This window comes from Falco cherrug, chromosome 5 (genome assembly GCF_023634085.1).
Source record: "Falco cherrug isolate bFalChe1 chromosome 5, bFalChe1.pri, whole genome shotgun sequence".
Taxonomy (NCBI): Eukaryota; Metazoa; Chordata; class Aves; order Falconiformes; family Falconidae; genus Falco; species Falco cherrug.
The window spans coordinates 33905682-33919570 of NC_073701.1; the positions used below are offsets into that span (position 1 = coordinate 33905682).

At 42.3% G+C, this 13889-nt stretch overlaps 1 protein-coding gene across 11 annotated transcripts in view; it reads right to left on the reverse strand.

The window, feature by feature from the left end:
• RBFOX2 (RNA binding fox-1 homolog 2) overlaps window positions 1-13889 on the reverse strand; it is a 174302-nt gene that overhangs the window by 38511 nt on the left and 121902 nt on the right. For all 11 annotated transcript variants that reach the window (XM_055711378.1, XM_055711374.1, XM_055711375.1 and 8 more), the window contains one exon: window positions 12447-12593. In XM_055711378.1, the coding sequence (XP_055567353.1) occupies window positions 12447-12593 (147 nt within the window). The remainder of the gene's footprint in view (window positions 1-12446; window positions 12594-13889) is intronic.

Below are 13889 nucleotides of genomic sequence, written 5' to 3' on the forward strand. Positions count from 1 at the left end.
ACCGCAGAGCAATAATGGGAAACGAGAGCTACAAGCTAGAAAGGAGATTTACCACACGCTGTAGAACAATATACAGATCACACCCTTCATGTTGAAATATATTAAAATATTTTCATTCAATTGGCTAGATTCAAACCAGTAACCCAAAGGTAAAGGCATCACTACTTCAACAGAGCCCTGCAATGCTCTGTGTCCTCTAGAAATGCCGATGTTGTTATTTCCAAACTGCAGGTTTGCTCTCCAGAAAGCCAGGTCTAAGATCTCATTCAAAGGAGCACATATACAGAGCAGCCTTCATTCTAGAGATGCATACTGCACTCAAATTCTGTATCTGAGTGGTTTTCCTACCCCGTTATTTACCAAAGCTTCCATCAACAGGGTTTTGATCCTGACTGCTTGCACAAGATTTAAAGATGGTAGCAGATGAAGGAAGGGTCAACAAGAAAAGAAAGGAAGGTCTCCGAGTTCGGAAAGATCATGAACACAGCCTCTAGGCACTGGGACACTCTTCATTTTGCCATGCTGTTCTTAATATTGGCTGCTCATTTTTTATTAACATTTCCATTCAGAGTCAAATGGGTATAATGCTCATTTTATGGGTGCCCTGCTTGAAAGACTTGTGGCCAGATTATTTACAAGTGAGCCATGATGGCTGGGGTGCAGCTCTGAATATGTAAAGCAATAAAAAGCTATTAAGTCCCTTGAACAAGTATTCCACAACTGTCTTTAAGAAAACAAAATGCTTCCAACGATTTTAGCTATAGTTTCTGTCTGCTTTCATTTGCCATTCTTAAAAAGGAGACAATTTTATTCTTTTACAAATGTTGGTTCACAGATGTTGTTTTTACTGTTCTATTGTTTAAGGACAATACTTGATCTTTTATTCATCCCAAGAACAATTAAATTCACAATATCTCACATTACATGAAGTTTCAATAATGCTAATGTAAACATGCATCTTCCTTGACACCTCAACATCTCAACAGCTTAGGCTTGATCCACACTGGATCCTCTTTTGACCACTGCGGTGCCAATCACAGATAAAATACATTTTCTATTTCTATCCCATGCTTGGTGTGGGCTTGTCTATAAAGGAGATTAGCTGTTGATTGCTTTTTGTTGTCTTTGTTGCATATGGCTTGGGCCATATGCAAGATATGAAAGAAATCGGTCATGATTGCTTTCTTGGTAGACTATTACAGTGTGGTTACACAACAGGGGCTGAACCAACTGTACAGCCTGTGGCTGCTGAAGGGCTGTCCCTGCTCCCTTGTCCTTCTTTGTCTGATCTCACCAGCTTCCTAAAGCTGGCCCCAGTTTTTATTCTCACCTGTAGATTAACTGATACAGCTCACCAAACCTGCAAAAAACTTGCTCAACAAAAGGAATACATACAAAATTTTTGATGATTTACTGATCTGAAATGGCTCAAAGGGCCAGGTGAGCATTATGGCTCTGAGAAGCAAAAGGGAGCAGAAAGCAGCACACCCCACCCAAGAGCAGGATCTGTCCCTGCCAGATCAGCTGAGCTGCCTAGTCTTGCCACACATGCTAAAACAGTCAGGCTCTCAATAAACACAAATGCCAAGATTATTTACAGAGTCTTCAAAGCCATCAAAAAATCACCTCATTAGAATCATCTTGAAATAGAACAAACCATGCAGCCTCTGGTGCACTATTAATGCTGTGCCATCTTCCCCTCCCCCACACCCAGCTAGGCCTGGATCCTTGGGTACTACTGCCAGAGCTGCCTGAAAGCCTTGTTCAGCTGAGCTCACTGCACAGGGTTTCCACACCAGCAGGAAATTCTGTCTTTCATGTTTAATTTCTTGTGGCTGACAAAAAGCTGGCAGTAATGCTGAATACGAGTGGTGTGACCTAACTCTGTGAGAGGTGGCAGTGCCGCCTCCCTGCTTGGTGGATGACGGAGATACGTTGTTTCCTAGATGACAGAATTAAGGTCACCAAATCCCGCGGCTGCAGCGAGTACAGGCTTGACATCTACTGCAATGGGCAACATCCACCCATGCAAACTGCCCCAATCTCTTTTCTACCTAGAAGGTGTGGGTGTTTGAAGAGGCAGGAGGGAAGGACCTACTTGGGAGAGAAGGAGCAGGGGCTAAATACTGAACTGAGGTTTGCTGGGGAAGGGATTCCTGCTCCATGAAATTTCCTGGAAGAAAGCAGCATGGCCAGAAGGCAGGAGGATGAGAGCTGGGCTCTTCAAGAGACTCCGCTGCAGCCATTGCAACAGCTGCTATGACAGCTCCCAACACCACAGCTCTTGTCCTCACTGCTGCAACGGTTACAGCAGGTCCAGCACTGGAGGCACTTTATTTTTGGTAGTGTGCCAGAATTTTCCTGAAGAATGAAAGCAGCAAAAAAGAACTAGTTCATTTTAACAGTTTATATCTCCTTCAAAGCTGAATCTAATTTAGCGGAACATAAAAAGGCACTCTGTTCTCTGATGGTGCTTTGCCTACCAAATGTCAACAGCCTACTGCAAACAATGGAAGTTTTAAGAGCTCCTTAGTGAAAGGTCACAATTTTGTATGGAAAATGCTAGGCTGCCTAAATACAAGGGTCAACACCAAATACCCCCCTAGTAATTTTTTAAAATCATGTATACAGGCATGTTTGTATTTTCCAGCAGACAGAGGGTCTGGCCAAATAAAACAACACCCATGCTTAGGTCATCCATGAGGACTAACTCTCTAACCTTGAACACATGAATTGCTGTGCGCACAGTCTCGATTTGTTCACTCTGTGATTACCAAGAGCTACTGACAACCCTGCACAGCAGCTAGGGAAAAAAATTCTCAGTGGAGTTCACAGGCTCTGAAGAAGGCACTGCAGGATGACACGTCTCACAAATGCACCCACCATGACTTAAAAAGCTTACTATGTGACCAAGAAGCCAGGATCTCCCATCACATGCCAGGTCATGCAAGAAACCTTCACCATGAACTGCTTATGCACATGCCATATGATGGATAGATACACACACACACACACACACTTCCAGTAATACCAGAGTATAGGAGCTATAGCATCTGTTTTATCTTAGTGCTCCATTCCCTGGAGTGAGTGACCTTGTATAAGCTTTTAGGGTTTTTTTTCTGTAGAGCAGGTAAATAAGAATCATCTCCTCTACTGCAGTAGCAGGGGCTATTGGAAATAACAGTTTTAAGAGGCATAAAGATATTAACAGACATCAGCTATGACCAGAACCCAATTTTCTTGCTTGAACATGATGTACCTCATCATAGATGCAAGGACATTCTGCAAGGAAAGGTATATGCATGCTGTGTGTTTCTTTCCACTCAGATGATGTGAAGGCAGCAGATTTTTCCAGCAGAGGCCATAACTACATTACATATAATAAATTTGAGAGATCTGGCACCAGAGAGCTTTTGCCTTCCAAGGCACTGACAGTTTGGTAGGGCCCCTCCTGTATGCTCTGTTCCAGCTGGCCCTGCCTCCTCTCCCTGTCTAGAGCTTTCAAAATCAGCTCAAAAACGTGCCAGACAACTTAACTCTAAAGATGCAAACAACAAGGAGTACGAGGCAAATTCGCTAAACGGAACAATGAAAGGTAATGTGAGACATCATGTGACAACCTCACATCTGTACAAGAGAACTCTGTATGCCCAAGCAGCTTTGTACTGGCCCTACAAAATTCACTTGAGACAAGTGCAGTGAGCTATCTAAACTCCGAAGGTGCCAAACAGTCCATTTGCAAAGATGGTCAAAATTCAAAATAGCCAGGAAACCAGCCTCCTGTGCGGGAAACCATTTCAGGTCCTCAGGCTTGAGATGTGTGAGCAAGAGCATTTCATATGCAGGACAGGTCCATGCTGCAGACAGTGTCCTTTACCCTAGAGCTTCCAACTCCAGGGAATACACTTTCAGCTGAGAACAGTTGGCTCCATCATAGTGCGTATTAGTGAGTGCTTAGTCATAGCAACATGGGGCCTGCCAGAGCTACAATGCTATCAGTATGTGAACTTCTCACCTGAAGCTGGGTCACGTTTCTTCAAAATAGTAGGGCCCACCCTGCTACAGCCCAATTCAGCCAAGCTACACCAGCTTTGCTGACAGGAAAATAGAAGCATCAAGGATTTTATAAACCGAAGCATTACCATAGTTTACTAACGGAAGACAGTAAACAGCACCAAGGAGCCCTTAATAGGGTTGCCCTGTTGCCAAACAAAACAGGTTTTTCTAAGAAACTAGACTTTAAAAGGAAGCCACACAAAGAGCAGAGATTTCTAACAGGATTTACAGACCACAGCCATCCCAGCAAACAAAGCAATGAAGAACATAGTTTCTCAGTCATTTGTTACCCTCTTACTCACAAAGAAAGGATTTTCACATGAAATAGTGAGATGGGGTGAACAGTTACACAGGCTACCACTCCAGAGATCTTAACACCAGGCTACCCTTCCAGGTCTACACTTGCAGCTCCTTGTTCCTGCCTTGTGCCATCCCCAGAGGTGCGACTGCCCACAAAACCAGCATACATTCAAAATTCAGTTTGAGAGGACTCAGACATGTAGACTGAATCCATATAAAACTGGGTTATAAAAGGCACTCCATGTAATTTTACCCAGCCCTTTATGCAAGTAAACCCAGCTACAGCACAGCACTGCTTCCTAAATGACATTCAGCCCAGTATCACTGCAGACCCTTCTACTAATTTATATGAAAACCTAAGTATTAGATAAATTTATGACCCTGTCATCGCTGCCTTCCACCAGATGGTCATTACAGAAGTTTCTGTGTCCCGTGGCATCAGCACTTCACTTTCGTAGAGCAAGACAGACAGTACAATAGCTGCTGACAGCTGCAGCGGCACAAGCACCCTCGTGCAGAAGTACCATGGTCCCCAATGTAGCTGTGCAGACAAAGCAGGATGTTCAAGCAGCACAGAGCACACAAGCCCTTTGCAAAAGGCTGATTCCAGAAATTGCCCTGGGGAAGCACACCAGTATAAACAACAGTGCCTCTTCTAACTCCAACCAGTACCAGCAAGAAGAAAAGTCCTGCCCTGTGACAGGGCTGGAGCGCACACTCATCACTGGAAGAGCTTGGAAGCAAGAATCAAAGAGGCCACCTTGTGTCAGAATGTTCTCCAATACCGGCACGTGGGACTTGTTATGCGTAATCAGTGGCCAGTACTAATTAGAGATGAAAAAACTCAAATATATCTTGATATCCAGAAGACAGGACTTTGTCATTCAGATGTCCAAGCCACTCAGCAGGGTCCCTTTCAGAAACCTTCCCATTGCTGTACTTCAGGCCAGACTCCATCAACAGCTGCAGGTCAGAGCTTCTTTTTCTACCATGTTATTTACCTACTTCCCTTAATACCTAACGAGTAGTTTTCTGCCATTGCCAATATTTTTGTATCATAAATTACTTGTGTATTTAAATTTATCTGCTGGCAAACAGACTTAAAATTCTACCAAATTCTTAGTTGAGGAAGCACTTAGTCTAGCTTGTTATTGCTTTAGCCTCAAACTATATGCTCATGGAGGTGTTTTGCACTCTTGACACCATAATGAAGTTGGATGAGAAATTATATCTGCTGAGATATTTTAGGAAGTGCAAAGTGCCAAAATGTTACCCCAGAGGGCAAGATCTGAAGGATACATGAGCTTCCAAAAATATCTGAGCTCCCAGAGCTGTGTTTCTTGGGTCATACAAAGCAGTGGTCTACCACAAACATACACTATCAAGAACCTCGCAGTAGATATATGAATTATGCTTAGAGAATGAAAAGGATCACATTACCTCCATTAAAATCCAATCTTTTTAAAAAAAATGTAATTTCGACACCTCTAATAAACAAAGTTATTAATAACTTCATTAACTGAAAGTTACTAAATGTGACAAAATGGTCACCTTTTATACAAACCAGCCATACGTTATTACTGCTGTAGCTGATAATGCGTAAAAACCCTTTATCAGCTGGGCTGATTATGTTCTCCACCAGCAGCATTTAACAGCCTTCAATTAGTAGTCATATAGTGAGCATGTTTTAAAGAAGGCAGTAGCTTCCTCTGAAGCCAGAGCCTGAGAGAATGCACACCCTACACTGTGCTATCCCACCTTCATCTGCAATTGTCATCAATATAGTCCTTATCTTTATGTTACGCTATCTCCTTTATTAAAAATAGTTGAAGATTCTTGAGCAAAGAGCATTTCATCATGGTAAATCCTGAGAAACATCAATTCTTACTCCTCATACTGTTGCTCTCATAACGGATAAGGATTTAGTGCACTGACACCCATATGAACTCTTTGCTTGTTTTTGTGGGAGCAATTCACGATTCAGCTTGAGAACAGATGGATTTACCTCCTGCAGGCACTCAAACCCAACCTCCACCTTCTTCAGGAGACTCTGAAGTTCATCTGACACTGAAGTCCCAAAACTGACCAAAGTATTCCAGCCAATTTTATACTGGGAGGAAAGCTGCTTCTTGAAGCCTAAGAGGGAAGGACTGAAGCTATCAGCCATGAGGTGCAAGTACAGACACTACCACAGCACCAAGCCGAAAGGGCTGGAAAGATCCTGAGGGGAACAGTAAAAAGGCAGGGGACAGCCCACCAGCAGTTAAAGAGAAGACCATTGCCACCATGTCAAAGTCCTTACACACACTAGGCCAAAGAATGTCCCTCAGAAGCTGGATAGTAAGACTTTGAAAAGAGTTCCTAACTTGTTTTCAACACTGATGGCAACTCCTCCACTCCCTGGTAAGTTGTTTCATTGCATTAAATTAGTTTAAATTACTAAGAATTTTTCTCTCATTTCAAGGTTAATTGTGTTAAATCCTAGCTTCCAACTGGAAAATCTTATTATGACTATAAACAAGACCTAACCCCCTTATTAGCAAGTATCAACCATGCATAAGCACCTGTACAGAACAGACCTGTCATCTCCCAACCTCTCGAAGAAGCTGAATAAATCACATACCCGACATCTTACATGGCTAAAAAGCCACTCATCTTCCCAAGCCCTAGATTATTATTTTTTTTGGTCCTAAACTGATCTCAGAACTGAACAAAATTAGGCAGCCACTGACTTTTCAACTTTAAACATGAGCAAAATCACATCCCTCCTGCAGTCCGATACCCACTTTTGAGTTGCTGAAGCAACTATCTTCAATGATCACTGGAGTACTCCCCTAAATCAGTGTTTTCCAAAGAAAACTCTCCATCCTACAAGCACAGCCTGGTTCCCACATATTCAGTACTCTGCACTGAGCTGCATCGAACACTTTTTTGCTGGATTTGTCATCAGTTAACCAGGCGTTTCAAGTAATTCTCTAACAGTAACCTTATCTTTCTGTTTCCTCCTCCTCCTCAAATAGTTTTTTAACCGTAAACCTTACTGTCAAGATTTTAATAGTACTGTCTCCATGGGTTGATGCAGATACTGAACAGGACTGCAACTGAAACAGATCCCTGGGGAAACTGACACTGACATCTCCCCAACATACTACTTTCTATTAGCAGGCACTGAAGACTTTTTTAATCCCTCTAATGTGTGCTATGTTTGAGGTAAATATTTTTTTTCTTAAAAATCAACATTGGTCACTTGGACGAATTCAATTGGTTGAGCAATGTTCAACTATTATCAGCATTGCTTTGTACAATCTTGTCAAAATGCAGACAAATAATGTCTTGTCTAAGATAATATACATCTTACAAAGTCATTCTGAATAGATATTAAACCATTTCTTCATATTCTGATTTTTTAAAAACTATCCTAAATTCTTTTTATCTTAAGGATCAACATACGGATAGATAGTTCGTAGCTCTTTGGGTCATCCCCCTCAATTTTTTCAATAGTGAAACCTGGTGGGCTGCGTTGCAGCCTTCTGCAACTCCCCTAGCTTACAAGAACTGGCTAAAAATTAACATTAATGAATAAAAGAGTTCCTTGCTTTGGCTATTATCTTTGGATGTACCTTATCTAGATCTACTGTTTTTTAAATATTAGCAAACACTGTCTCAACCTCCTTTGTTATACAGAAAACCAGATATGGTACAAATATCTCCTCTTAAATCATAAACACAGCAAGTTTGTGGTTTGTGGTTGGTTTTTCTGTTTGGTTTTTGTTTGTTTGTTTTGTTTTAGTTTGCAGGGTTTTTTCAAGAGAGAACACAACTGTTCCGAATTTTGTATTGTACCTACACCTAGACCCTTTCTGTTTGCATATAAAAAAAATATATGCGTCCTCCTCTGAACCTGCATCACCAATATCTCCATGATTAGCACAGTTCCTTTCTCACCTGCTTCATTTAAGTTTGCAATTATATTTGCTGCCATTTATTTCCTCCTCCTCCTCTTCTTCCCCGTTTAATGTACAGAATGCTTGAGGTTTTATTAACACCGTTTCATCAACTGTGGAATCATGCCTTTTTGGCTATCAGTATGATTTTGTTGAATACTTTAGTTTCCAGTAACACTTCCCTTCTACAGGTACCTTCCCAGACAGTTATCCTGCCAATTGTTTAAACTCAAAGAAACAGACTCTTCTAAAGCTCCTTATATTACTGCCTGATGCCATATTCTGTTTGCGCAAAGCAAATACAGACAAATAACAATCACTGGTACCTAGGCAACCGTGGGATTTCAGGTCAGCTATTAACTCTTCTTTATCTGCTAGAACAAGGTCAACTATTGATTTATTCCACAGTGGGTGCAGAGCTGTGTGCATTAAAAAATGACCTATTCCTTCTAGAAGCTTTCTGGAAGTCTTTTTACTGGTATCATGAAATGTCAAGTAAATATTACCTGTTTTAAACAGCCTATTTTATTTGCCTCCCTATAAGAAGCATATACATAAGGAAATGTTTGTTCCATTCCTGAGGATATCTCGGGGATCTGTTGGAAACACACAGTAGGCAAGAGATGGTTTGAAACTCAATTTGAATTTGTCAGGAAATCCTTATGTCTGCAGCTCTCTCAAACTATGAAGGTTTAGAAAGCATTATGTAATATCCATTTAATCACACATGGGACAACATGTCTGAAGACCACCTCTGCTCAAATCTGGATGAAAGCATTAGCTAACGTTCTGTGCCCCAGGACTGGGCTGACCTCTCACATGCTGTTCCATCCTCAGGGGACTTCTTTACTCCCTCCCTAGCATCACATTTATTTCTTCCTCCATGGCTTTGCTGTCTACCCAATTCCTCTCTTTGTACAGTAGCTTGAGAAAATCACTCCAGGCAAGGATTTTGAGTCTCTCAGATATGACGTTGAGGAGATGTGACCTGACATACAGAAGGGAGAGGGAGAAGATGGGGGTTACAGGCTAGCCACAGCTGAAGACTCAGACAACCACGAGTCCCCTGTAGGAGAAAGGGTAGGTTTCAAGTGAGTCACCCAAGGGAAAGCATCCTGATCCTGAAAAAGAAATAGGAGCAAGGAGGATTCAGAGAGAAACGTGCTCCTGCTTGAGGCTCTGAGCATGCTGAGAGAAGCAGCACTGAGAGAAAAACAGATGTGCAAGAACCATTGATTATTTCCTTGGCAAAGAGCAAAGTTTTCTATTACAGGAAAATGGCACATGGGAGGTTTTTGTGCTCCAAAAGATGAATACTCTTCTAGTAGGCATACCTCTCAGCAAACACAAGGCCAGGTGAACTAGCAAAAGGTTTTATAGGCAATATGTCATTTACTCCACTTAAAAATCACACCACTATGCTAGAACTTCAGATTATGTTTAGGGAGAAAAAAAAAACAACCAACAAACAAATAACGAATAACTTGAGGAACAACCAGAAACTAACTCATATAGCATATCTCCACACCCCTTCTATGTACAAATGGCACTATATGGGCACAAAAAAGGATAGAAAACTTTAATGCAAGCAGTTAGGCTTCATTTTCCACAAGTCACTTCTCAGGCCAGCAGTTCATTCAAATTGCCTGGGTCTCCCCATCGGCAAAGCAGAGGTGAGAATCACCAGGACAGCGATGTTCTTGTCACTTCCGTATCATACACGTCCCCCACACCAGGAGCACAGGGAGGAACAGCATCAAGGTGAAAGAGTGTGGAAGGGGCCAGGTGTCAAGGCAAGCACCGGTCCCACGGGAAGGGGCAGAAACAACGTGGAACAATTTACGTAAGCGATGCAGCTCCCAGGAGAGGGCAGCAGCAGTAGCACAGAGCAGGACGTGCTAAATACAGATTGTAGCAGGTGGTCCAAGAACTGGCTGTGATTTCAGCAACCAGTTTCTCCAAACCGGATGGAACTGCCTACTGCACAGCCCTGCAGCAGCAAAAAGCAAGCTAAAAAACACAAAAGCAGAACAGGCGACCGAGAAGATTCAGCAATCACAGATTGCCAGGAGATGAGTTTCATGCTGAAAACACACCCACAGATGTCAAGAGTGTGACAATTTAACGTATGAACAATGCAGAAGCAAACCCAGGCTTCTTGCAACAGAATCACAGAATCTTAATTTTACCTGGAACCTACTTCCAGAGGTCATTTAGTGCAACCCCTGCTCAAAGCAGGTCTATAGAGATTCTGATTGGCCAGGCTGTGTCCAGTCAAGTCAAATACCTTCAAGGATGGAGGTTTCACAACCTCTCTGGGCAGCACGTTCCACTATTTAACTACCCTCATAGAAAAAAAAAATAAAATCCTGATACCTAATAGAAATTTCTCATGTTCTAACTTGGGTTTGTTGTCTCTCATCTCATCATTACACACAACCACAAAGAATCTGGCTACATCATCTCCATATCCTCTGATTAGGTAGTTGCAGACAACAAAAATATCCCCCCTCTGCCTCCTCTTTTCGAAGCTCAATAGGCCCAGCCTTCAGACTCCGCTCACATGCCACATTGTCCACTCCCCTGACAATCTTAGTGGTGCCCCCCGGGGGCCTGCTCCAGTGTTTCACTTGGATGAAGTGTACTTCTTGTACTGGGGAGCCCACACTCCACACAGTATTACAGATGCAGTCCAACAGCTGTTGAAGACAGGGAAAGGATCACTTCCCTGAGCCTGCTGGCTACCCACTCACACAGACCAGCGTGCAGTTGGTTGCCTTTGCTGCGAGGGCACACTGTTGCTTGTGTTCAATTTGTTGTCCATCAGGACCCCCAGATTTTTTACTGCAGAGCATCTTCCTAGACAACTGGCCCCCAGCCTGTAATGCTTCAGGGGTTATTCCCTCCCACATGGAAGGCTTGAAACTTACTCTTTTTGAGTACTTTAAGATTCCTATCTGCCCATTTGCAGCCCTGCCTTTCTGCATTTTGGCCACTGCTCTCCATTTGGTCTCAGCCACAAAATAGCTTCTTATGGACAGAAAAAGCTTCATGAACAAGGAGCAAAAATCTCTCACAATATATAGCAACTGGGACTCTTGTTGAAGACCATCACTGAAATTTTTATCATTCCTGCACATTTTGCTCACTTTATACTGTCCAAGCTATGAACAGGTAAGCCAAATTCTTCTCTCATTTATAGCAGCCTAAGATTGAAGTCCATGAATTTGACACATTTAAAATACTGTAACACTACTCTATACATGAGAGTGTGTATATGCATGCATACACACTGACACAGATGGCAGTTCGGACCAAGGTATACACTCAAAGCCTAAGATGGCAAAAGGAACTTTAGCTGCGGTCTCTCCTGACTTGAGTCCGCTGCACTGCATCTTAAACAGGCAGCAACTGTTAACTTCATAAGTAGTAAGAAATACTACCATATGATTATATCAACAAGTGAAATATTCCTGATGATGATGACATATAGATAACTTCACCTGAAGGTAAGGTCGCGAAGCATCTAGCTCATTTATCTGTGTTCACATGGAATGAGTCACCTATACTCAAGTGAACAAACTCTTCCTCAAAGACCTTATAAAGCGAATGACGAACAGCGTACAAAGATTAGCTAAGACAAACTATTTGGTCAAAAGAAACAGAATGTGTATCATACACAATGTAAAATACCATCTGACTTGCACTAGCTTTTCCACGTGCAATTGCTAGTTGGCCAATTCCTTGCAGCCATTTTTCATCACCAAAGTGGATCATGAGGAAAGACATAAATATTTCAAAAAGTTTCTAAGCAACTGAAAAACAGTGCTTTGCAAGGGATATATTAAATCAATGTTTAAATCTAGTCTCTACTGGGAAATAATGTGAAGTTTCATTTTGGGTTTTTTTTTTCCAAATCAATTGTTAGGTTACACTGAACATCTTGATATGAACAGTTACAGTTTTCATGTGTATTTACCAGCCGAGGTAAACGCTACCAATTGTCTTAAGTCCTGCAAATATTTTACAGCATGCTGACTAAATTGAGGGGGAAGGGCTTTTTGTTCACATGAATATACCAGCACCACATGTCCCGCCTGTGGGGAGGGAGAATCTGCCATGCCTTAAAAGGCACTGATAACTTACCCCAAACATCTGCCGAAGGTCAGGATCTCGAAAGCGGAAGGGAATGTTAGACACATGAAGTCGTTTTGGAGTGGATTTGCTCTCAGTATTCTCACTGCTCTGTGTCTGTGATTGCTGTCCATCTGTCTGTGCCCCTCCTTCTGTCTGCTGAAATCAGAAAAACAAAAGTGTGTGCACAGATACCACACATATTCCTTTCACATGCTTTGTGCATCCCTTTTTAGGTATTAGTACTACACCTGCAATCTAGCACTTGACAATTATTTTGATAAAGCTAGTAATGCTTAATAATTGATCTGTTGTTCTTCCCCTCCTTTTCCATGAGTAAACAGTAATGAGATCTCAGCCTCCCTCCCCTCATATCAGCTTTTTAGCTTAGTAGATTTGCCTTTGGTTTTCTTAAATTGCTTCTCTCTCTTCACCTGTTCTTCCTCACTTCAGCTGCCACCATATGAAAGCTCTAATGAAGAGGCGGATCTTTCATATCCTGAAGCCAGGAGGTTGTACCACCACTCCAATCTCATGTGGCAGGATGTTCATGAAATCATCAAAATCCCACAGCTGAAGTGGCAGCTCTTCACTGGGCCAATACCAGAAATGCATCCCCAGGCAAAACGGCATCTGCTCTGTCAAGCTCCTTTCAGACAAACATTACCCCAAAAGAAGTTCTATAATTAAATGGTAAAATCCATATACGAACAGCTTACGGATGTCTTTAATTAGCCTTTCTCCTACATTGAAAGGTCAGACCAGGGACAGGAAACAGTCATTACCACCACAGGACTTATAAAAACTCCAGGTGTTACTTTCTGCTACCAATTCTGCAGCTAAAACGAGAGTATTTGTTCCATCGTTTCCAAGCACTGACTGGTACAGCAAAGCCAGATAAAGGGGTGGGCCAGGGGTGCTTGTGCACAGAAAAAGTACAGCAAGAAGGCAGAGGAATAATGGAGACCAGTGTGCCAGAGGAGAGGCCTAACATCCCCGTGGAGATGATGGGCAGAAAAGAAAGGAACAGAACCTCAGCCACTTGTGTTTGGCTTATGCTAAGAACTGGTGAAATCTGAGCACAGCATCAAATATAAAGGCAAGACCCCTGTGCAAAATGGCTTCATGAGAAAGTGGTATTTTTCATACTTTACTCAGAAATATGACCTCAAAACCACAGAACTACAGAACAAAGTAGACTATAAATTGGTTGAGTGTATTGCTCTGTCCCTTTCCAAGAGCAAACACTGACAGGCTGAGGTATTCAAAGAGCACCCACCCACCCACCCAGTCTCTTGCTGCTTACCTCAGCCTCCTAGGAATCATGCTTTGACCACCTGTGTGACGCACTTTGAAGTGTCACTTCATTTCTTTAGATACCAACCTGACTACTTCTTTAACCCATCAAGTGAAAAGAAGTTCTACGAGAAAGCACAGACCCCGTAATCGTCAGGG